General features: G+C 33.9%; 3 protein-coding genes and 2 long non-coding RNA genes across 9 annotated transcripts; 1 reads left to right on the forward strand and 4 right to left on the reverse strand.

Moving 5' to 3' along the window:
- Position 1: 1 nt before the first annotated feature.
- Positions 2 to 5,064, reverse strand: LOC117690977 (uncharacterized). Of its 2 annotated transcripts, none has more exons than XM_066066016.1 (2): positions 1,047 to 5,064; positions 2 to 278 (listed from the first exon to the last, which is right to left on the reverse strand). In XM_066066016.1, the coding sequence occupies exon 1, from the start codon at positions 5,062 to 5,064 to the stop codon at positions 1,390 to 1,392; it is 3,675 nt and encodes a 1,224-aa protein (XP_065922088.1). In that variant the 3' UTR covers positions 2 to 278; positions 1,047 to 1,389. The 2 variants fall into 2 exon arrangements, with proteins under 2 accessions (XP_065922088.1, XP_065922087.1); XM_066066015.1 differs by having other exon boundaries at positions 2 to 548.
- Positions 5,065 to 5,363: 299 nt separating this feature from the next.
- On the reverse strand, positions 5,364 to 6,633 carry LOC136269974 (uncharacterized). Its single transcript, XR_010707596.1, has 2 exons — positions 6,409 to 6,633; positions 5,364 to 5,910 (listed from the first exon to the last, which is right to left on the reverse strand). It is a non-coding gene; the product is annotated as an uncharacterized lncRNA (long non-coding RNA).
- A 1,929-nt stretch (positions 6,634 to 8,562) lies between these two features.
- On the forward strand, positions 8,563 to 17,825 carry LOC105334043 (uncharacterized). 3 transcript variants are annotated; one of them, XM_011437337.4, is made up of 5 exons: positions 8,563 to 8,913; positions 9,012 to 9,090; positions 9,168 to 9,296; positions 10,208 to 10,362; positions 11,428 to 11,563. In XM_011437337.4, exons 1-5 carry the CDS (start codon positions 8,590 to 8,592, stop codon positions 11,479 to 11,481), a joined length of 741 nt encoding a protein of 246 aa, XP_011435639.3. In that variant the 5' UTR covers positions 8,563 to 8,589; the 3' UTR covers positions 11,482 to 11,563. The 3 variants fall into 3 exon arrangements, with proteins under 3 accessions (XP_011435639.3, XP_065922822.1, XP_011435637.3); XM_011437335.4 differs by lacking the exons at positions 8,563 to 8,913; positions 9,012 to 9,090; positions 9,168 to 9,296; positions 10,208 to 10,362; positions 11,428 to 11,563 and adding exons at positions 13,171 to 13,494; positions 13,590 to 13,668; positions 15,531 to 15,659; positions 16,881 to 17,035; positions 17,646 to 17,825; XM_066066750.1 differs by lacking the exons at positions 10,208 to 10,362; positions 11,428 to 11,563 and adding an exon at positions 16,881 to 17,050.
- Positions 13,990 to 15,153, reverse strand: LOC109619901 (uncharacterized). The gene is made up of 2 exons (XR_010707850.1): positions 14,808 to 15,153; positions 13,990 to 14,625 (listed from the first exon to the last, which is right to left on the reverse strand). It is a non-coding gene; the product is annotated as an uncharacterized lncRNA (long non-coding RNA).
- Positions 16,960 to 21,478, reverse strand: LOC105334044 (fatty acyl-CoA hydrolase precursor, medium chain). 2 transcript variants are annotated; one of them, XM_066066749.1, is made up of 4 exons: positions 21,337 to 21,478; positions 19,392 to 20,896; positions 19,114 to 19,305; positions 16,960 to 17,099 (listed from the first exon to the last, which is right to left on the reverse strand). In XM_066066749.1, the coding sequence occupies exons 1-4, from the start codon at positions 21,340 to 21,342 to the stop codon at positions 17,072 to 17,074; spliced, it is 1,731 nt and encodes a 576-aa protein (XP_065922821.1). In that variant the 5' UTR covers positions 21,343 to 21,478; the 3' UTR covers positions 16,960 to 17,071. The 2 variants fall into 2 exon arrangements, with proteins under 2 accessions (XP_065922821.1, XP_065922820.1); XM_066066748.1 differs by lacking the exon at positions 16,960 to 17,099 and having other exon boundaries at positions 18,287 to 19,305.
- Positions 21,479 to 22,772: the final 1,294 nt, after the last annotated feature.

Raw genomic sequence — 22,772 nt, forward strand, 5'->3', positions numbered from 1 at the left:
CTTAAATTTAACAAAATTTAATAACAAAAAAAATAAGAGAAGGAAAGAAAAGATAGAAATATAAACACTAAACCACACAAACACTCACACACCTTTCACTCAACAAGAAAAAATATGATGTTTATACAAATGACCAAAAATATATTAGAAGAGTGTCCGAATCTCCGGGGCTGTAGTCCTGGACCAACTACGGACAACCACAACTAGAGTAGTTTCGTCACCACAATCATCATCACCATCGCCATCATAATCATCGACACTATCGTCAACATCATCGCCTACAACACCATAATCATAAAAGACATCATCGTCATCACCATAATCATCTACTTCATCATCATCACCGACGTCACCATGAACGACATCATCTACATCATCTTCATCGACATGACCATCATCATCGTCGTCGTCATCATCACCATAACATCATCGTCGTCATCAACATGAACATCGCATCGTCATCGACTTCACCATGAACGACATCATCTACACCATCATCATCGACATGACCATCACATCGTCATCTTCTCAACATCAACAATATGACACTACAATAAGTGTACAAGTGACACCATAACACCATAATAAAAACAATATTGTATAATACATCATATAAGTATCTCACTGATAGTATCAAACTATGATAATGTATAAATAGTATTATATTAAAGGCAACATCTCAAAATATTGTAAGTATATGGTAACTAAGTTATTTGTTTACAGTAAACAATATGGCGTCTGAGACTTCCGGTGACGCACTTCCGCCCAAGTAGTTAAGTGGAAAAAGTGACAATAAATTGTAAAATAAAATAACGCATAGAAAATAGCCCTTTAAATCACCGTTTCTTTATACAGCAATAGCAAAAACTGTACTATAGAAAAAGACGAATTCCATTTAAACACTCTCGCTAAAGTCACACATCAGTGAACACACAGGTAACTCTACAGTGAACAATGGTCAAGGTGACTTTATAGGACGACTGCGTAATACTAATAAAAAGGCAAAAATTTACAAATAAACTACACCAAACTAAATAAATACTTACCACGGTCAGCTATCCGTGTCCGCGTCAAATGCTGAACTTGTGAAACTAAAACATGCCACACAGGCTTCTAACACGATACCCCCTTCACACACTAAGCACGTCTTAATCGCTGGACAGCTCGGCCGGGTATATCTTAGCGCCTATTGTTAGCGTCGGCCAAGCACGTTGCAAAGAATTATGGGAAAAATAAAATCGGGTGTGTTCGATATGAACAGTGATTGTCACACACCTCCCCCCTTAAAAAATTGTCCTGCAATTTCAAATAAACAATCACTGAATTTTGAAAATCCTCACGTATTTACAATAAAACCTATACACATACCTGTACTGTCTACTATACATCTCACTGACGACTCAGGTAATCCGCACCCACATTGTCGCTTCCTTTGATTGCAATGATCCTAAAGCGGTATGGCTGAAGCTGCAAAGCCCAACGCATCAGTCTGGAGTTCTCTGTCTTTGCTTTGTTAAGGTAGGTCAGGGGTTGGTGATCAGTTTCAAGTAGAAACTCGCGTCCATAAAGGTACTGGTGGAACTTCTGTATTCCCCACACTACCGCCAAACACTCCTTCTCGATAACAGCGTATGCCTTTTCTCTTGGTTGAAGTTTCCTACTGGCGTACGCTACGGGTAGTTTCTCGTCATCCTCCATCTGTAACAGCACAGCACCTATCCCATCATCTGCAGCGTCCGTGCGTAAAATGAAGGTTTCATTAAATTCTGGCAACTTCAATATTGGCCTTTCTGATAACATGTGTTTCAATGTATCAAAAGCTCGTTGCTGACTTTCAGTCCAAATAACTTTATTTGGTTGGCCCTTCTTCGTAAGATCAGAAAGTGGAATGGCTATCGCAGAGAAATTCGGAATAAACTTTCTGTAGAATCCTGCTAAGCCTAGGAAGGCACGAACCTGTTTCTTGGTTTGTGGTATTGGCGCATTTCTGACTGCATCAATCTTGTCCTGTTCTGGTTCTAGACACTTGTTGCCCACCATATGTCCCAAACAGTCAATCTTGTCAAATCCGATGAAACATTTTGTCGGTCTGGCCGCAAGTCCCGCATCTCTGAGTCGTTCGAACACAGTCTTCAGTATGTGTAGATGTTCTTCAAAGGTATCTGTAAAAACAATGACATCATCGATAAAGTTTTCTACGCCGTTCATACCTTGAAGTAGTTTTCTCATCATACGACTAAATGTTGCCGGCGCGTTTACAAGACCAAACGGCATTGTCCTGAATTGGTACAATCCGGATGGTGTGGAAAAGGCTGTAAGCGGCTTACTCTCGTCAGCCATCGGTACTTGCCAGTATCCTTTGCTTAAGTCTATCTTTGACACAAACTTCTTTCCGGTCATTTTGGAAAATATGCTTTCTGGACTGGGCATTGGTTCTGCATCAAATACCGTAGCACAGTTCAGTCGTCTATAATCAATGCAAAATCGATTCGTTCCATCTTTCTTCCGAGCTATGACAACTGGAGCTGAATAAGGGGAAGATGATGGCTCAATCACATTCAACTGTAGCATTTTCTGAACTTCTTCTGTAATTGTTTTCTCTGTACTGAACGGAATTGGATATGGTTTCACACGCACAGGTTCAGACGATGTCACAACAATCTTATGCTCCACTAAGTTCGTCATTCCAGGTATATCCGTAAATACATCTGAGAACGAATCACACAGTGATTTAGCAGTTTCCAACTGATCTGGTGTTAGTCTGTCTGCAAACTTTATGTCCTTTGCTGTTTCGGTTTGAGTAACAGGTGGCATAAGAATAGAGTCCTGTTGTTCATCATCATCTAGGTCACTAAAGTCTATGAGTGAAATTGCACATGTTGACAAAACACCACAGTTCAATGTATCTCGTTCAACATACTTCTTAAGAAGATTTGCGTGGAAAGTTTTCAGCTTGCCTCCCATATCGATCTTGTAGTCCATATGTCCTAACGGTACTGCAGGTACTTTTCCTTTTGGAATAGTCCGCTGACACACGTCACATGATCTGCAAAACCGTCTAATGTCTGACTGAATTCCTGGCCAGTAAAATTCGGACACTACTCTGTCGGTTGTTTTCTTTGATCCCAGATGACCACCCATCAGCGTTTCATGTGCTATCTTCATAACGATAGTTCTGTATTTCCGAGGAACGATTAACTGTCGGAAAAGTTTTCCACTGGACACTTTGGGACTGCAAAATTCTCTGAACAACATTTGCTTCCGTTCACACATTTTTGAAAATCCGCCGTCACTGAAATGTTTAAGCTGTCCACTCTCAGCTAAGCTCCATAACTTTTTCAGTGTCTCGTCGTTTCGTTGTTCTTGTAAGATATCCTCCGGCGATACATCCCGTATTGCTTCCGGTACTTTCAATGGTTTGTATGGAGACTGTTTCTTTTTCAGTTGCGCACGCGTTTCAACAGCTGCTATGTTTTCAACGGAATGAATCCAGGCTGGATTTGGTTCATGTGGTTTCCTTACTCCACGAATATTACCAAGAATAAGATCGTACGAAGGCGAATCAAAGCACCAAGCATCAACACTTCCGGTAAAGTAAGGAGTATCGACATCAATTCTAGCCACATCTGAATCAATAATACGACCGTCTGCTAACTTGCATCGTTGAGATGTCCCTGTTAGTTGATCATCGTTTACCAGTTCTCTACGAATAACGGCACCACTACAACCTGTGTCTCTTAGCACAGTCACTAGTTTATTGCCAACACATCCTTTCACAACTGGCATTTCCGTTTCACAGAAAGCAACCGAATCACCAACACACGGTAAGTTTCCATGTTTCTCGACGACACTCGCGGCTCCTTGGCGACCTCTACCGCGTCCTGGATATCCATGGTTCCCATTATTGTACGACCCACGTTGAAAATCACTAGGGTAAGTATGTTTCGGTGTTGTTTCTTGTTTCTCGCTCGAATTAAACGGCCTGTAATTCGGACTTTTGCGGAAGTTGCAGTTAAAGGCTTTATGTCCTTGTCGTCCGCACTCATAACACTTCACTGCATTTCCAGATTGGTTTTGTTGCACGGAATCTTTGTACGGCGGTTGTCTATCGGACTGCTGTCGTCTGTCAAAGAGCGGTTTTTGCGTAAGTGAAGAGGATGTCACTGTTCTGGCCTCAGCAAACTGGTCCGCGTATCGCGCCATGTCTTGGATCGAAGTAGGAATCCTCTCCTTTAGGAATAAGGCAAGTTCTTTCGAGCAACACAATAAAAACTGTTCACGTAAGAACAAGTCCTTCAGATCATCGAATGTCTTGTTAGTCTTAGACAGCTGAATCCACCGCTCAAGGTAACTGTCCAGTCTGGTAGAAAATTGCATAAAAGTTTCACTTCCGTCTGGTTTTGAAAATCGGAACTTCTTGCGGAAACCGTCCTCCGTCATGTCAAATCGTTTCAACAGGGCGTTCTTCAACTCGTTGAAATCAAGTGCTGTTTCGGGTGAGAGTCTTGCGAACACATCCAGTGCCTTTCCTTTGAGTAATGCGCTAAGATGAGTCCCCCACGTGTCTTTATTCCATTTCTGCGTTGTTGCGTATATCTCAAATCTTTGAATGTACGCGTCAATGTTGTCTTTCGAATCCTCAAACGGAGGAAGTTTTGGTCCTTTTATCACTTGAGAAGTTTCTTTCTCCTCTTTAGTCACAACACTCGGCTTCATGTGAGATCTCTCGAGTTGCAGTTTGTGATCAAGTTCCAGTTCTTCTAGTTTTTGCTGATGTCTCTTTTCTTCTATCAATCGGGCGTGCTCTCGCTCATCATGTTCTCTCAATCGGGCGTGCTCTCGCTCATCATGTTCTCTTGCGGCGCGCTCTTTCTCCATCTGTAGTTTGAAGTCGCGGTCTCTCTCCTCCTGGTCTCTCTCCTCCTGTCTCTCGACTCTATGTTTCTCACGTTCGTCCCGCATTCTGGCCTGTTCGTCCTTCACGAATTGTTGAAGGGCTTCATCCTTCATCCCCATCTTGGTCCCCACTTCAAGTAGCTCCAGCATCTCCTTGACAGTAGACATGGTGCATTGACTGACAGACCAACTTACCTCAAAATTATCTCATAAAGGGACTAACTTCTCAACTTTTAACAAAACAATCTGCCTAACGTAATGTACTCACCAAGGGAAAAGGAAACAACGACCTACACTTGCTCTTACATGTACTACAAAAGAGATCAAAAAATGAAAAATAAAATAAACCTTGGCAACTGTTCACTTATAAAGATATCTTGTAGTATCTGGAGGAGTCAACTCTTCCCACCGCTGCCACCAATTGTAACGGGATGAGCGGAGGCTACTCCAAACAACAACAAGACATCTTAAATTTAACAAAATTTAATAACAAAAAAAATAAGAGAAGGAAAGAAAAGATAGAAATATAAACACTAAACCACACAAACACTCACACACCTTTCACTCAACAAGAAAAAATATGATGTTTATACAAATGACCAAAAATATATTAGAAGAGTGTCCGAATCTCCGGGGCTGTAGTCCTGGACCAACTACGGACAACCACAACTAGAGTAGTTTCGTCACCACAATCATCATCACCATCGCCATCATAATCATCGACACTATCGTCAACATCATCGCCTACAACACCATAATCATAAAAGACATCATCGTCATCACCATAATCATCTACTTCATCATCATCACCGACGTCACCATGAACGACATCATCTACATCATCTTCATCGACATGACCATCATCATCGTCGTCGTCATCATCACCATAACATCATCGTCGTCATCAACATGAACATCGCATCGTCATCGACTTCACCATGAACGACATCATCTACACCATCATCATCGACATGACCATCACATCGTCATCTTCTCAACATCAACAATATGACACTACAATAAGTGTACAAGTGACACCATAACACCATAATAAAAACAATATTGTATAATACATCATATAAGTATCTCACTGATAGTATCAAACTATGATAATGTATAAATAGTATTATATTAAAGGCAACATCTCAAAATATTGTAAGTATATGGTAACTAAGTTATTTGTTTACAGTAAACAATATGGCGTCTGAGACTTCCGGTGACGCACTTCCGCCCAAGTAGTTAAGTGGAAAAAGTGACAATAAATTGTAAAATAAAATAACGCATAGAAAATAGCCCTTTAAATCACCGTTTCTTTATACAGCAATAGCAAAAACTGTACTATAGAAAAAGACGAATTCCATTTAAACACTCTCGCTAAAGTCACACATCAGTGAACACACAGGTAACTCTACAGTGAACAATGGTCAAGGTGACTTTATAGGACGACTGCGTAATACTAATAAAAAGGCAAAAATTTACAAATAAACTACACCAAACTAAATAAATACTTACCACGGTCAGCTATCCGTGTCCGCGTCAAATGCTGAACTTGTGAAACTAAAACATGCCACACAGGCTTCTAACACGATACCCCCTTCACACACTAAGCACGTCTTAATCGCTGGACAGCTCGGCCGGGTATATCTTAGCGCCTATTGTTAGCGTCGGCCAAGCACGTTGCAAAGAATTATGGGAAAAATAAAATCGGGTGTGTTCGATATGAACAGTGATTGTCACAATCTGATTTGTCCAAAACAATGCAAAATGCATCGACACATGTGTACTGATCTTGGATAAAGGACACTGAATAGTTCTAAATAACCCCCTTTCTCTTCATATGATTGACAAATCTGCATTTTAAGAATCAAAATGAATTAACAAGAGATCTTTTGCCAGTGAGTGTTTTGTTTTTGCTGAACACACTCACTATATACAAGACAAATTCATCATAAAAAATTATGACTAGTGCGTTGCAGTTGAATATGCCCATCTAATATCGATATATTAGCAATCTTTAAAATTTAGAGCTTTTATAAAATTGAGATATTGAAACAAACTTTAATGAATCTAAAAATACTTTACATGAGATGGTTCATAGAGTTCTGGTAGTACAGACAAATTTTGATACTAAAGCTCTATTTTATATACTTTTATAGGGCCTATTTTGCGAACAAAAATATATTAAGCCATTGATAAAAAGCCCATGGGCCTTTACGGTCACCCGAGAGTTCTGCAATTCTTGGGCATTTACGAAACCCTACGCTACTTGCTTCACAGAATACTACGGTCAGAGCGGTTGGAATGTATACACTTTTTGGACAGAAGATATTAACTGTTTTCAAGATACTTAATACTAATAAAATGGGAGAGAGGATATGACTTCAAATACACTTGTGTTCATTAAGTATATAATGCAGCTTTGCATGAGTATCATAAATATATGTTGTTTACGGCTTCGGAACTTAGAAGTTTATAAGTTGTATTACCATTAAAGAATGATAAAGATATTAGAATGTCTCCAAGGGCATTTGTCAACTGGCCAAATGTTGTGACTTACAAAATGCCACCAAAACATATACAGTGAAAAGGTAATGGTTTCTAGCTTTTATTTTCACTAATATGCCAACAGAATAAAATCAATATAAAAAGTTTAATACCATAAATGTTTTCGTATTATCATCATTCCATTTTTTTTTTATAAAATTGGATCAAAAATAGGTAGGAATATGAAAAGTGATAGAGGAAATTCGGACTGGAATATATATAAAAAATGTGAACGAAAACTTAATGCTTTGTTTCTATTTAGTGACATTGCCATTCATAAACTGTATTTTATTTTTAAAAGTGTTGTTGAGCAATTTGAATAATTTTCACAATTAAGAAAATCTCAATCATAGCGTAAAATTTTAATGGAAATTATTTAAGTTTTCCAAAAATATTCAATGGCCATTAACTCAAAAAGTAGGTAATTGACCTACTTTGTTGAAAGTAAAAAATAGCACTACTCTAAAAGGTCTATAAAACACAATAGATGGTTTTTCATTATCATCAGTGGAATTTTTTTTCATTCTGAGTAAACGTATACCTTAAATGTTGCAAAATGTTTTGATAAGGAAAAATTAAAACATAAACTTAACGACTAACCACTTCGTAGTTAAAGCTTTAACCCATTGCGATACGCTGTTAAACAACAGCTTTGGACCCCCCCCCCCTAAAAAAATTTAATTCACACTTGATTTTAATGTTTATTTTGATTAGACCATCGAAGTACGTCATAATATGTAGGTGTTTCATACCATCTTAAATGAAGAAGTCTCCAAGCTCTAAAATTTTCCTTACATGCATAATTAATTTGCAATTTTATTATTCCCAGATCATGTACACGGATTAGTATGGAAAATGAAATTAGATACATTAAGTGAAATTGTTGAATAAAACAGTTTATCTATCTTTGCTTTGCTTTCTCTAAATTATATAATTATGTTTGAAATTAAAATGATAAAATCAATAATTAATGTTTTTCTAATATCGTCAAGAAATTTCATGTAGTGTTTGATAAACATACCATTCGAGATAAAATTGCGCAAATAATCGTTGTTGATTTTAGTTCGTATTATCAGTTCTGATTAGATGATAAAGTTTTCAATATGAAGTCTGCATCAAAATTATTTCAAATGCAGTAAAGATGGGTAAATGAATACAGCTAGAATGAATCTGTTTTACAGTATCACTATAATGGTGAGCATAGCAGGAATTTTACCTTATTGTAACTCTCAGAAATGTTGCACTGTCGATGAATGGACAGCCGACATGTTTCTCGACTATGGATTGGTGGCTATCGATAGCAATCAAGGATCACCCAAAACAGCCTACTCTTACATCAATGGCACAGTAAAGGCGACATACGACTATACCAACAGAAGGACTTGCCTCAAGCTTCAAGGAGCAGAAGTATCTCCTTTACTTCCGGTTCCTAGTATGCCTTTCGACACCACCATTATTAATGATTATAAAAAAGTAAGGTCAGTTTAAACATATAAGTAGAGAAAAACTTTATCAATCCTTGCAACAAAAGAAGAAATGTTTTTCTTTTTCATAAAATACATTTCCTACAGGGTATTCAATATAACATCGGGCCGGACGGAAGTTGTATGAAGTCTACAATCAATAACATGACAAAACAATGTATACCAGGTATAGTTTTACGTCAACAATGTGTTTAATTAATACAACTTAAATGAACTGAACTAATGGACAGCTTTACATTGTAGACAATGCTGAATTGACGAGCGAGGGTTCCCTAGTAATGGATTGGAACATAGTCCAGAACTTCAGATACACTATCACTGATGATATCACGACGGACGTTGACGCCACGATCTCCCAGATTACGTCACCACGTAAGGAAAAACACCAGCACTTTTTGATAAAAATGTTCATAACACATTGTCTTCAATCCTCAATCTTCGTAATTTCAGCGAGTGTGTTATAATCTACTTTAATTACTAACACGTTCTCTTTAACAATTAGATTACACAAGTAACGGTTGTAAACTGCAAAAGTATATTTTTGGACTTTACTTTAACTGTTGCTTATTTTAACTACAGTTACTTAGGGCATGAAAACCACTTTAAATTTTTTTTTCAAAGTCCAAATTCTTGGCCGACACATATTTTTCTTCTGTACCTTTTTAGAAATTCCTATATTTTTTTTTTAATGATAATGTATCATTATTGCCTATATTGGCTGATTCTGAAGATTGCAATTTGAATACAAGATTCTTTTTGTTTAATTGCTTTAATTAAAGTATTTAAATTTTATTCCCATAAGCTAAAGACAAATCTCTATCAATTTTATTGATGTGTACATATTATTTCAATGCTTTAAAAAGCGAGATGGGGCAGGTCTAATATATTATTTTCAAATTTCAAGTTCATTGAGATGATAAGGTTTCATTATCGATTAATAATCATGCATATTGGGAAAGGTACTCAGATATCGCCCCATACCCATTTTTAATGTATAAAAATGAAACAAGAACAGATATAATGACTAATACATTAAAATCAGATTCGTTGATCCGCTCACGAAAATTGCTACACTAGGTAGTGACGATCTTTGTGAGCGGATCAAAGGATCTGATTTTAATCAGATTGTGACAAGTACTCTATTTGCCTGGTATATTTTAAAAGAAATAATTATCAAATGCATATGTGTACGTACATTTAAGTTTAAGTTTAAACCAATGTATGTGTAAAACAAGAACATAAAATACATAAAATAGTATATTTTTGACCTGTATTCTATTTAGCATCTTGTAACCCCGTACACATGGTGTACTTTGTTGGAAGCATGGAGAGCGGAAGTGGGTCACTCATCAACCTAGATGTCATGAATGTTGTTCCTTACTCCATTGATCCATCTGTATTCAATGTTCCTCCCCAGTGCAAGAATGCTACAACCATGGTAATTATTTGATTTAATCGATCTCCACCTTTTTTTCTTTCGAATAATTAAAGTACTGAAGTACTTTCAAGAGTTGATTTTATCGATTATTATCAATTTTAAAATCAACGATATGTTATTTTGCATGGCAAGTAGTTTCTAATCTGTATTTGAATTACGCACAATTTTTATAATATGAATTCTCGAACTTTTCCGACAAGAATTTCGAGAAAACCCCATATTAATCATGCTGTGTAATATTTAAAGATAGAATTAATTCAATCAAACTGTGTATCAGTAATCGAAATGTTTCTAAAAATTGTACACGTTTAAATCCATGCAATATTGAACTCTAGTCTTGTTCAACCAGACGCTCGGCTGTCTCCGTTAATCTCCGACTACCAAGAGAGACTCTTTGCTTGTCAGAGTACAAATAATGTTTTACGGATACAGCCGAGCGTCTGGTTGAACGAGAGTCTATTGAACTCTGGCGAAGGAATACATACGACTACCAAAAAAATAATTAAATTGTTCGTACTATAAAAAATCTTACTATTTTCAAGGTATTTATAAATACGTTTCCTTGAAAAACAATGGTACAGCATACAGCACACCGAATTTATCTATTATATTTAAGATATACGTCTTGTCAGCGGTGATGATTTGTGCTTAGGTCCAAACACTGTTTCACTTACGCTTTGCTAGAGTAACTGCATAGGAGAGTTGATAAAAATCAACTCCCAAAAAGTACTCTTTTCCTTTAGAGTGGGCATCTATTTTTCTCAATTTTTAAATATTTCATTTTTAAATATCTAAAAAACCAAAAAAGTAGAGTTTGAAAATGTTTGTATTTGTGTTTTTTTCAAAATATGAATTTTGTAATTTGTGTTTTCACAGTAACTTTAATTTTTGATAAAAGTCAAGGTGGCACATAAACCTCAAAATTTCTATACTTGTGAGAGTAAATCATGTCTTAAATGTACCTGTCAATTGAAAATTAATTTTCAAATTACATAATTGTATAATTTTAGACCATTTAATGCAACCAGAATTAATCTAAATAAACCAATGTTTCTTTTTTAAAAGGTAAAAAGAAACTCCATGTTGGATCGCCTATTTAAGTTGAACATATTCATATAGAATGGTTCATTACATGCTTCAAGGTATGAAAGAATTTCTTTGTTCTTTCACAAGACTAATCAAGAGAGACAATAAACTTGGAAAAAAATATTGATTTTGTTTATTTCATCTGATTTGTCTAAATTTAAAAGAATGCAAAAGGCATCGAAACATGTGTACATGAAACATAGCTTGGATAAAGGACACTGAATAGTTCTAAATAACCCCCTTCCTCTTCATATGATTGACAAGTCTGCATTTTAAGAATCAAAATAAATTAAGAAAAGATCTTTTGCCAGTGAGTTTTCATTCTTGCTGTACACACCCCATTAACAACCAGGATGTAAAGACAGACAAAATTGTAACTAGTGCGTTGCTTTGAATAAAATATCAATTTAAATATTGATGTTTTAACAATCTTTAAAAGTTAAAACGTTTCTGAAATTGAGACATTGAAACAAACTTTAAGAAATCCAAACAAACTTTACATGAAATGATTCATATTCATAGAGTTCCGGTGGTACAACTTTTGATAGTGAAGCACTATTTTATATAATTTTATTGGACCTACTTTGCGAACAAAAATATTTAAAGCCAATTGATAAGAGGCCCATGGGCCTTTATGGTCACCTGAGAGTTCTGCAATTCTTTGCAAAACCCTAGGACACTTGCTTTACAGAATACTACATTAAGAGCGACAGCAATCAATATATACAGTTATCGGAAAAATCTTAACCGTTTTTAAGATACTTAATATTATTAAAATAAGAGAGAGGATATGATCTCAAACACACTTGTGTGCAATAATCTTATAATCAATGACAGCATGAGTATAAAGAATATACGTTGTTTACGACTTCGGAACTTAGTACTTTTCAAGTTGCATGACCTTTAAATTATAATAAAAAGTTTTACAAAATGCCACAAAAACAAATTCAGTGAATGGTTTCTTAATTTTTCTTGAATTACCTAACTTTATTATCCTCTCTTCGAATGAAAATATTAATAAAAGACACAGGAACGAAACTTTGCACAGTTTTTAAATCAATATATTAAATGTTTGAGATAATCTCTATTATGCTGTTATGGGACACATGTAAATATTAATGTAGACAAAATTACATTATAATATGATATAATATGTAAGATGTTTCGATAAGATAAAATTAAAAATTAAAAAAGAAACCTCACGAATTACAGCTTTGTATTTAAAGCTCTAACCTATTGTCAAATAACAACTTTGGAAAAAAAACCACTTGATTTTATTTTTTATTTTGACCTTATAATAAAGAATGTTCAATGCCACCTTAAATGAAAAGTCTCAAAGCTCTGAATTTTTTTTTATCACTAACTTAATTTATAATTGATTTGATTATTACCAGATTATGTACTTGGAATTGGAGACTGAAATTCGAAACATTCTTTCAAATCGTTGAATAAAACATTTTATGTACCTTTTTTGCTTTCTCTAAAAGTTTTAAATTATATTTGATATTAACGATATAGTAAATGATAAAATGAACATTTCATGCTTTTTCTAATATACGAATGTATCATCAAAAATTTTTGTGTAATGTTTAATATGCACATACAAATCGAGATAAAATTGTGCAAATAACCGTTGTTGATTTTAGTACGTATTATCAGTTCTGTTTAGATGATAAAGTTTTCAAAATGAAGTCTACAGCAAATATAGTACAAATGGATGGGTAAATGAATACAGCTAGAATGAATCTGCTTTACAGTATAACTATATTGGTAAGCATAGCAGGAATTCTACCTTATTGTAACTCTCAGAAATGTTGCACTGTCGATGAATGGACGGCCGACATGTTTCTTGACTATGGATTGGTGTTTAGTGATAACAAGAAAGAAGCTACAAAATCAGCTTACTCTTACATCAATGGGACAGTAAAAGTGACGTACGATTATCCTAACAGAAGGACCTACTTAAAAATTCATGGAGCGCAAGTATCGCATTTACTTCCGGATCCCATGCCATTCGACACCACCATAATCAATGATTACAAAAAAGTAAGGCCAATCAATTTAAACATTATTTGAGAGAAGCTTTCAATAAACTGAAATAAATTTAGCAAGAGATTATTCATAAATTACATTGTCTACAGGGTATTCAATATAACATATGGTCGGACGGAAGTTGTATGAAATCCGCAATCAAAAACATGACGAAACAATGCATACCAGGTATAGTTCTTCGTGCAACTGAAATCAACTGTGTTAATGCAAGTGTCGCAACAGCATTTTTGCGATGGAATTTAAGGTGGATCTCTACACCAAATAAGCGTAGGAGTTTTTTGTTGCATGCATTTGTTACCAATACTAGGCACATTATTCAACAATAATAGACCTCAAAATACAATACACTATTTTCTAGAGAATTTTTAAAATATCAGTCTGGTTCCAGATAACCCCTTATTTATCAAAATTTTAAACATTTCTGTTTTAAAATTCTTATGAAAGTGAAATGTTATTAAGTTTAGAAATGAAAAACAAAATAATCATGAATAAAGTTTGTATGATTTTTATTGGAATCCACATAAATATGAAACTAAAATATAAAAAAATTCTTTTAAGGCAAACTGCTGGACAAAATCCCACAAAAGCCTGAAAATATAAACAATATTCGTCGGTCAATGGGATGAAGAAAAGAAATTGAATGAAATTGAAAAATTAAAGGAAATACTTAATTATTGCAAAAATCTTGGTATGAAAGATCCTGTTTAAGAGTTGTCTTTCTTTATTTTACATGGTCTCAAATATCTTGGGATCAATTTTTTAATTAATAAAAATCACGAAGAAAAATTAAAAAAAGGAACAAGTCTATGCTAAATATGTAGATATAAGATTAGTAGTGCTTCTGATAATGTTTGAAGCTGAAAAATTATACTTTTGATGAATGCATTATATATATTTAACTCTTTAAAACAAAATATAAGTAGTTAATTATATTATAAATTGCCTTTTACTTTTTTATATACAATAGCAATTATAAACAACAACCATACGCATATTAATACATACATTAGATGTCCATAGTGATACACATGCATGTGTGGAAATGAAAAACATGCTCCTTTTCAGACTTCTGTCTTTCCCTCGTTTGGCTTGCAAATCCGGGCTTCCACTGCTATTGCTACCTAGCTGTATTTATGTTAATCAAAATACATTAGTTTAATGTCAAAGTTTCAACGAAAGTCTTTTACTGCAAATGTTTTTTTTTTAATTTGGAAAGTTAGAATCAATTCAAGAGATCGTACTACGGTACTTTCGTTTTATATTCATCATACATATATAGTTCAAATGAAAATTTGACATCTGCTTACCTATATCGATAATCCGTCACATATGTATGATCGTCTGTTGCAGATGACATGACAATAATGTATTGCCAATATAGCAGCAGAGCAGGGAAACTGTATATTATTTAGATTCCACGTTTTCCGTACAAAACAGCTGATAATCAATGTTAGTTAAAAGCTTTCAACAGGAAGAAAATTGACATATTTTCTAAGCGTTTTGGTGATTTCCTATCTTATCTCCTTAGTTAGAAGAGTTCAATTAAACGGTGTATAGCTATTTTGTACCACGACATAATGTTATCAATCCGGAACACAATGGCGTTTCGAACGGAAGTCAGACATGTTGTGACGATGTAGCCTTCCACCTTAAGAGGGGCTGAGCCAAAACAATTTTGAAATACCCTTTTAAATTTGGGGCATTTTCACCCACGTTAGTGGCCGATTTGAGATGAAAAACATAAAGTAAGGTGCCGGACCGTCCCACAGTTGTGATTATACGAAGTCATTTGGACTTAAATTTTGCATTTGGGTTAAAAAGGTCCGGATATGACTTTCAAGCACATGTATAACAAACTCTCTTACTTTTCTGGACGTTTTTGCATTTTAAATGTTTAAAGTGTTGTTTTAAAAAGACATCCAAAGGAATTTTTCCAAAAGTTCGTTTTGAATTTAATATCCATATCTTAAGTGTCTAATGAGAAAGAAAATAGTGAACATTAATAATGTTATGACATTTTTACATTGAAGACGATGCTGAATTGGTGAACACGGGTTCCCTGGTAACGGATTGGAACACAGTCCAGAACTACAGATATACAACCACTGATGATATCCCGGCACACGTTGACGCCACAATCTTCCAGTTTACATCACCAGGTAAAGACATACACCGTAATTTGTATAAAATCATCACACATTGCCATGAAAAATCAAAGTACTGAGAGTACTGTAAGGCGGGGTCTTGAAAGTTTGAATTTGTAATTGTTCACGTTTTCCTCCATTATGTTCCAAAAATTATGAGTTTGAATTACTTGTTTCAATCTACATGTAGTATGCTAAAGTTCGGCTTTTGGGAACTTTACTTTCGATTCAAGCTTAAACCTCTTCTATTGATTTTATGAGCTCGTTCACCAACAGAATCTTTGACGGCGTTGTGCATTCAGGAACGTAACTCTATTCCACAAAACACTACAACTATTGAACCCGAGCAAGAATATTTTGATCAATAAAGCTATTTGTTTATTTTCTTTATAGAATTCGGTTTACACATAGAGGACTTAAAACGATTTAATACGTGTTTTTATAATATACTTTTACAAAAATGTATGAAAAGTTTATGCACTATTTTCTTTCGGGTAGACTCAATTCATGTGTTCTACGCGTGCCATCCGGTTTGAGACTTCGGCTGACAGTAAACCAATAGACGGGGTCACGTGACCCCGTCTAAAAATCGTAACTTTTGCAGTGTATTTTGGTTTTTCTATGTTTTATTATATGTTCATTTTTAATATTTCAGTGCTATAAGAAGCGAGGTAGAGCAGACACAACAAATAATTGCAAGCTCTCTTTTTAGCGATAAAAATGACTTTAGAAAAAAGTGTTAATAGATATAAATGATTCATTATCGTTAAAATATCATGCATATTGGACAACATTCTCTGAAAATAAGTGTATGTTGGTCCCTGTTTTGTTAAAATAAAATAGAATGAAAAATGCCCCATTCACCTAGAATTTTGTGAGGTCTATAGTAAACATCAAATGCATATGTTTGAATTCTTAAAGTTAAAATATAAAGATGTACGATTGAGGAAAACAAATACATAAAATACAAGAAATACTGTGGTTTCATCAATATTCGTTGAATACCAATTTTCGTGGATTTCGTTGTTAAGTTGATCCATGAAATTAAATGTTCATTGAAACGCAATTTCTATTAACATTTTGTATTAAAAGGGTCACTGGCCACGAATTTACGTATCCTTGAAACTGTGATTTTCACTTTATCCACGAAAATTGATACCCTTGAATATTAATGAAACCACAGTAGTACATCATTTTTTGTTGTTTATTTAATGTCATGACCTTTATTGTATTTAGCATCTTGTAACCCCGTACACATGGTGTACTTTGTTGGCAGCGTAGAGAGCGGGAGTGGGACACTCATCAACCTAGATGTCATGAATGTTGTTCCTTACTCCATTGATCCATCTGTATTCAACGTCCCTCCCCAGTGCAAGGATAATACAGTCATGGTAATTATTTTTTAGTTTTGATTACCTCTCCACTAATTATATCGGTGAAAAATGTATTTCTTTCCTTCAAAAGAAATGTCATTGTTATTCCATATTTCTTTTAAAATGCTGAGGCCTTTAAAATTAACTTACAACAAAAGTGTGTAAGTCACGTGATTTATATTATACAAATCATTTTTATTATTACAAATCCTGTCTTTCCATAATGGGGAAGTATTTTATATTTTCATTGAGAGTGGTTTAATTTTAATGTATTACTCCTTGACATATATCTCCAGTGCTAATTGTCACTAAGTTCAAAGAAAGTCACGACATGATTTTTGTTTGTGTTCATTTTGTCATTATTTGTGTCACCGTAATTTTAATTCTCAATAAAAATAACACTGATTCTAAAACATACAAAAACATTACTATAGTAATCATATATCTTAAAGTACCATCAAAAAGTCTTGTTAGACTTTTGAATTTGAATATTAAGAGAACACATTTAATATATGTAACATAATATAACTGACGATTCAAACTTTTTTTAAATTTTTATAATGTTTGATAATTAAATGGAATGGGTTCTGCAATAAATACTAATAATTTAATGTTCTTTTTTTTTAAGGTAAACAGAAACACAATGCTGGAACGCCTTTTAGAATTAAACATATTTATATAAAATGGTTTATTAGATACTTAAATGTATAAAAGAAAGTTATGCTTTTTTACAAGATAACTAACTGGTACACAATAAAGTTATTAGTATTGATTTGATTGTGTCATTTTAATTGCCAAACACAAAACAAAAAGCGACAAAAATATGTATTGGGTTTATAAAATAGGTACCAAATTGCTTTACATAAGCCCCCTTCTATTATAATTGACAAGTATCGAAGAACCGCTAGAAATATGTAGCCATTAATTTTTTTGGAAGAGACTCCCCTAAATATTTGAACACATTCTATAATGTTGTAAATAAGATATTCATATTTTAGTGTTGAATAGATTGCATGATATTTTTCAAATTTCAGCAAAAAGATTTTATTTTATAATGTTAAAAACTTTATGCATAGAATGAATGTTGCATTCCTATTGTTAAATGTAGTTTAAACTTAATTGTAAATGGGAGAAGAAACATTTTAGAATAATGAAACAAGACAGGAAGAAACGATTGTGCTTTGAATACAGTTTACATTTACATAAATATTAATTAGTGAGATAGTAATTATTATACAGTGAACAAGATCATTTAATGCCTTAATATCAATTAACATCCCAGTAAATTGAATACTGTTTACGTTTGTTCAGTGACTGTATCTTTGAAATACGTCACTTGAAATAGTTTATAATCTACTACAAAAACATTCTATATGTTCATAAAACAAAAATATTTATTAAGTTGAGAAAAAAATTTCTTTTATGATACCATTGAAGAACTCTTAATAGAACACTATTATAAATTGTCCGTAGAGATAGATTATCAATATATCTATATGAAACAGTCAATTTGCTTCGATATAAAGTTTGTTATCTTGTTTAACATTTACATAGACATCACATCAATCAAATTACCTTTAAAAAAGAAAGTACTGACTGTCTCGTATCCTATATAAACACAAGAATCATCCAAAATTGGCATGGTACACTTTAACAATATGACAATAATATAGCTAGTCTTTTCTTGGAATGGGAGTTAGTTCATTTGAATTATTTCTTTTTAAAGTTTGAGATGTTTTTAAGAATCATCAATAACCAAAAGGTAACCCTAGAGAATAATACTTTAAATTTATACAAGGTAAATTTTTCTCAGACAAAGAGGGAAAGCCGCTTTAAGTAACACTGTGAAAATGATCTTTCATGTAGGTGTATTAAGTACTTTCAAACCTACATTATTATGATAGATATTCAATACATAAATAAATCATGATTTTGATTTCAAGGGTTATCAGCTTTTGTTCATTTTTGAAAAATGGTATTTTTTCTTCTAAAATTCTTAATGAAATTGATATATACAGCTAAGGTTTGTAACAAATTGTTGATAGTAAAAAATCTATGAATACAATTTCATAATACAACATAATACAACAACAAACCAGATGGTCTTGATTTGTTGAAAGGGAGCGCTAGATAACGGATACTCAGAGTCATTGAGAGTGTTCCACATCTTGACTTGTTCTTTTCTGTAGTCCTTGCCGTTTGTAGTATTCGTCATACTCAGTTGTTTGAAGAATTGTAAAGAAGGCGTAAAGGGACGCCATTCCGAGAGACCGGGACCATTTGGGTTTCTGAAAAAAATCTCTAAAATTGTCAAAACTTCTTTTAATAAAGCCTTATCTAATGTAGATTTAATTCAGATATAATAAATATTTACCCCGTTTTGGCAAAATTTGTCCAGTAATTTATTATGCCCCTCGCAAACTTCATCTGATCTTGAGATAAAGTAAAATTAGTAGGATACATGTCTTTTGCAACAAACATAAAGGCAAGTTCGGTTCCATGCACCGCTCCATGATACCACTTAGGCATATTTGTGTAAAATGGGCGGATATCTTCTGAGAATATGTACTGGTAAGTAGATGATTTTTGATTAAAAGAATGAGCCTGTAATGCGGACACAGCAGAAGAAATGAAGACAAAATCAGACAGCAAGTGCGCAGCATTCAAGCTTTGGGTGGTCTTGTCATTACTTGAATATTCTTCACAGATTAAGTCCGATATTGAGGAATTATTTTTATAATAAAGTTCTACCATGCTTGGTATTACCCCGTCACATAAAAATCGTCTCGGAATCCCGTCTACCACACTGAAATTGTACTGTTTTTCAAAAAAGATAGCATATTGTGCAATATAACCTCCTTCTTCATCACAGTTGCCCACGATCATATCAATAGACTCAAAGAATTGAAATTCTGCGGAGAACTTATCGTGCATTATTTCAATGGGTGTTCTCTGGAACAATTCATTATCCAGAACTGGGACAAACACAATTTCAGTTAAGACATTAATACCAAGATTCGAAGAATAATTGAGAGTACTGTTTACGAGTGATCCAGCATCTAAATTTTGTAGGCATTGTATGAACGTGTGAGGATCTTGGTCCCGACATCCCGCATTCATCCCAATTCTGCATCCTAAATCAGAAGACCTTTTAAAAGCAACGAGAGAATTTGCAGTTCCGCTCTGAAGAATTGCACGATGAAACACGCCTTTATTACGTGGAATCATCATAAGTAAATTGACAGAAAAACTACCAGCAGATTGTCCAAATATTGTTACATCACTAGAATTTCCACCATAGTCATCTATATTGTTTTTAATCCACTCCAAAGCTAACATTTGATCCCAAATACCTACATTTTCATCGACGTTTGGGTTTTGCATTGAAGGGAAACCAAATATACCTAGTCGATAGTTTATTGTGACCAAAATGACGTTTCCAAAAGCGGCAAACTTAGATCCATCTTCATCTATGGCAGAACCAGCCATATATCCTCCACCATGAATGAAAACCATAACACTTCTCTTTACCTCTCTTGTCATGTTACTAGGAACGTAAATGTTCAACTGTAGACAATCCTCTGATGCAGAATTGAATACCTCTGATTTTAACGATTGTATGCAAGGTGGCCCGAATTTTGTTGCGTCTAGAGTTTCGTTCCAAGAACCATAAGGCTGAGGTTTACGAAAACGTCTGCTACCAGTGGGCGGTTTGCCGAAAGGAATTCCAGCGAATCTGTAAACATTTCCTTCGAGAGAAGGAAGAATCACGCCATTAACTTTACCAAGCTGCGTTAAAATCTCAAAGTTTTGACCCCCCGTCACTTGCAAAACAGCCAGATTAAGAAGAATTGCAATGAAATACGGCAAAGACATTTTCTGAAAACAGATTAAAATATTTTTTCAATCGAAAAAACAAACAAGTTTTCAAAAATTAAATTCAGAAACGTAAAAGGTAGAAAATTCAGGTAAATTTCTAATGTTTAGTTTGCTACAATGTATACATATATACATTCTTTTGAAACTTGATAATTCAGGTAAACATTTCTGAAATTAGCTATATATTGATTAAAACTACGGAAACCTGACACTTAGCGGGGATTGTTTATAATATCAGAGATTTGAAACGACACCAAACTACATCATTACTAAAAATAAAACAGACCAGCATGTGACTAGAAGTTCTTACGTCCATACATTATTGCAACAACGCGGCAGTTATTTTTAATTAGTCGCCAAAAGACGGACACTTTTTTATTCGAATTATAACGTGTTTTTAGGTAGAAATAAGCTCTATGAGTACTTAATGATAATCCTACCAACATATTTGTCGTATACTCTGAGTCCCCGTCCTTCCGATTAAGTACTTGAAATGTTCTCCGGACTATATTAATCAGTCTAAAATGCAGGTGACATTTTTATCTGTTCAGTGTAAATTCCACTGATGTTTACCTGAGCTAAAGGCGGCTATCAATAAGGGGAGAGAAAGATAACTCTGTGAATATACGGATCACAATAGATCAATGCATATGGTAAACAGTAAGCAATCTGCAAGCGTTTTAAAACGGATTCCAAACAAGCGCGTCAATTTATGTAATGCTGTTGTTTTTGCGCTAAGTAGGATTTGAGGGTATCATGACACAGATATACATGTATGGAAATTTATTTTTTCCACATAGCATACTTATTATTGTAGAATAAATAATTGCAAAGTTTCTATCGTTAATGAAGCTATAAAGGCCTATTTTCGTTTGGAATAAAAAAAATTGTTTGAACTGCTCTAGCTTATCATTATATACAAAGGTATGCTTTTTCAGTTTAATAATCATTAAATTAATTTTACATATAAGTATTAGTTATCCAAAGATTGCCGGGTGAAAAGTGTGAACCTTGCTTTTAATTACGGTATAAATGCATAGAATTCTTTCATATTTTATAAAAATGATAACTTGTTAATATATGTAATTTTATCTCCCTAAAGATTCTACCTATGATAATTGTTCTGTATGGTAAATTGTATCAATTGATTAATCAAAGCTTTATTTGACATTAGCATCACGCCCCGATAATTAGAATGTAATTTAGATCGTGTTCACATCGAAGAAAAGTAAGCTTTAAGGAAACATATCTCAGACATGCACCCCCAAATCAAAGTCGTTTACGATATGCTATATAGATTTTAAAAATAGAGAAAGATTCGGACAAAGACATTTGTGAAGGATGATGTGACTCTAAAATCGGGCCTTCTTTCTGAAGATATCCAATGTTTTCATGTACAAGTTTGGTACGATATTGTCAGTTTCCACAGTGGTGACCTGCACATTATTTTCATAGTAGAACTCGACTTCTACTGTTGCGTTACATTACATTATAAGAAGTTTCGAATATAGATAATTAATTACAATTACTTTGCAGATGTAATTAATCAAGTTATAAATTACATTTGTTATTAAATTTTACTAAAATCATGATTTAGCAACAACACATGAACATTTAAGTAGGTATGTCTATAATGTGAATAAAAGTTCGTCATAATCAAAATTCTTTCACTGTCTTAGAAATAGCTGACTATTCTGTAATAATTTTTGGAGAGAAAAAATATAAATTTCGTTTTATTTTTTATTTATTTCAAAATGAAGGTAGTCACAATATGGGGCTGATATAAGAAATAAGACGTATAAAAAATATGAATGCTCCTAACTTTAAATTGAATATGAAAATAATACAAAATATGCTATATTACTTATATGTAACT

Source organism: Magallana gigas, chromosome 7 (assembly GCF_963853765.1).
Source record: "Magallana gigas chromosome 7, xbMagGiga1.1, whole genome shotgun sequence".
In the NCBI taxonomy this organism is placed as follows: Eukaryota; Metazoa; Mollusca; class Bivalvia; order Ostreida; family Ostreidae; genus Magallana; species Magallana gigas.

What these genes read in the sequence shown, in the direction of transcription:
- LOC105334043 (XM_011437337.4), top strand. Translation starts at nt 8,590, where the DNA reads ATGAATACAGCTAGAATGAATCTGTTTTACAGTATCACTATAATGGTG. An exon ending in GACAAAACAATGTATACCAG is followed by an intron (nt 9,091 to 9,167) that starts GTATAGTTTTAC and finishes TTTACATTGTAG; the next exon opens with ACAATGCTGAATTGACGAGC. An exon ending in GCAAGAATGCTACAACCATG is followed by an intron (nt 10,363 to 11,427) that starts GTAATTATTTGA and finishes CTTTTTTAAAAG; the next exon opens with GTAAAAAGAAACTCCATGTT.
- LOC105334044 (XM_066066748.1), bottom strand. An exon ending in ACAAATTTTGCCAAAACGGG is followed by an intron (nt 19,306 to 19,391) that starts GTAAATATTTAT and finishes GATTTTTTTCAG; the next exon opens with AAACCCAAATGGTCCCGGTC.
- LOC117690977 (XM_066066016.1), bottom strand. Translation starts at nt 5,064, where the DNA reads ATGTCTACTGTCAAGGAGATGCTGGAGCTACTTGAAGTGGGGACCAAG.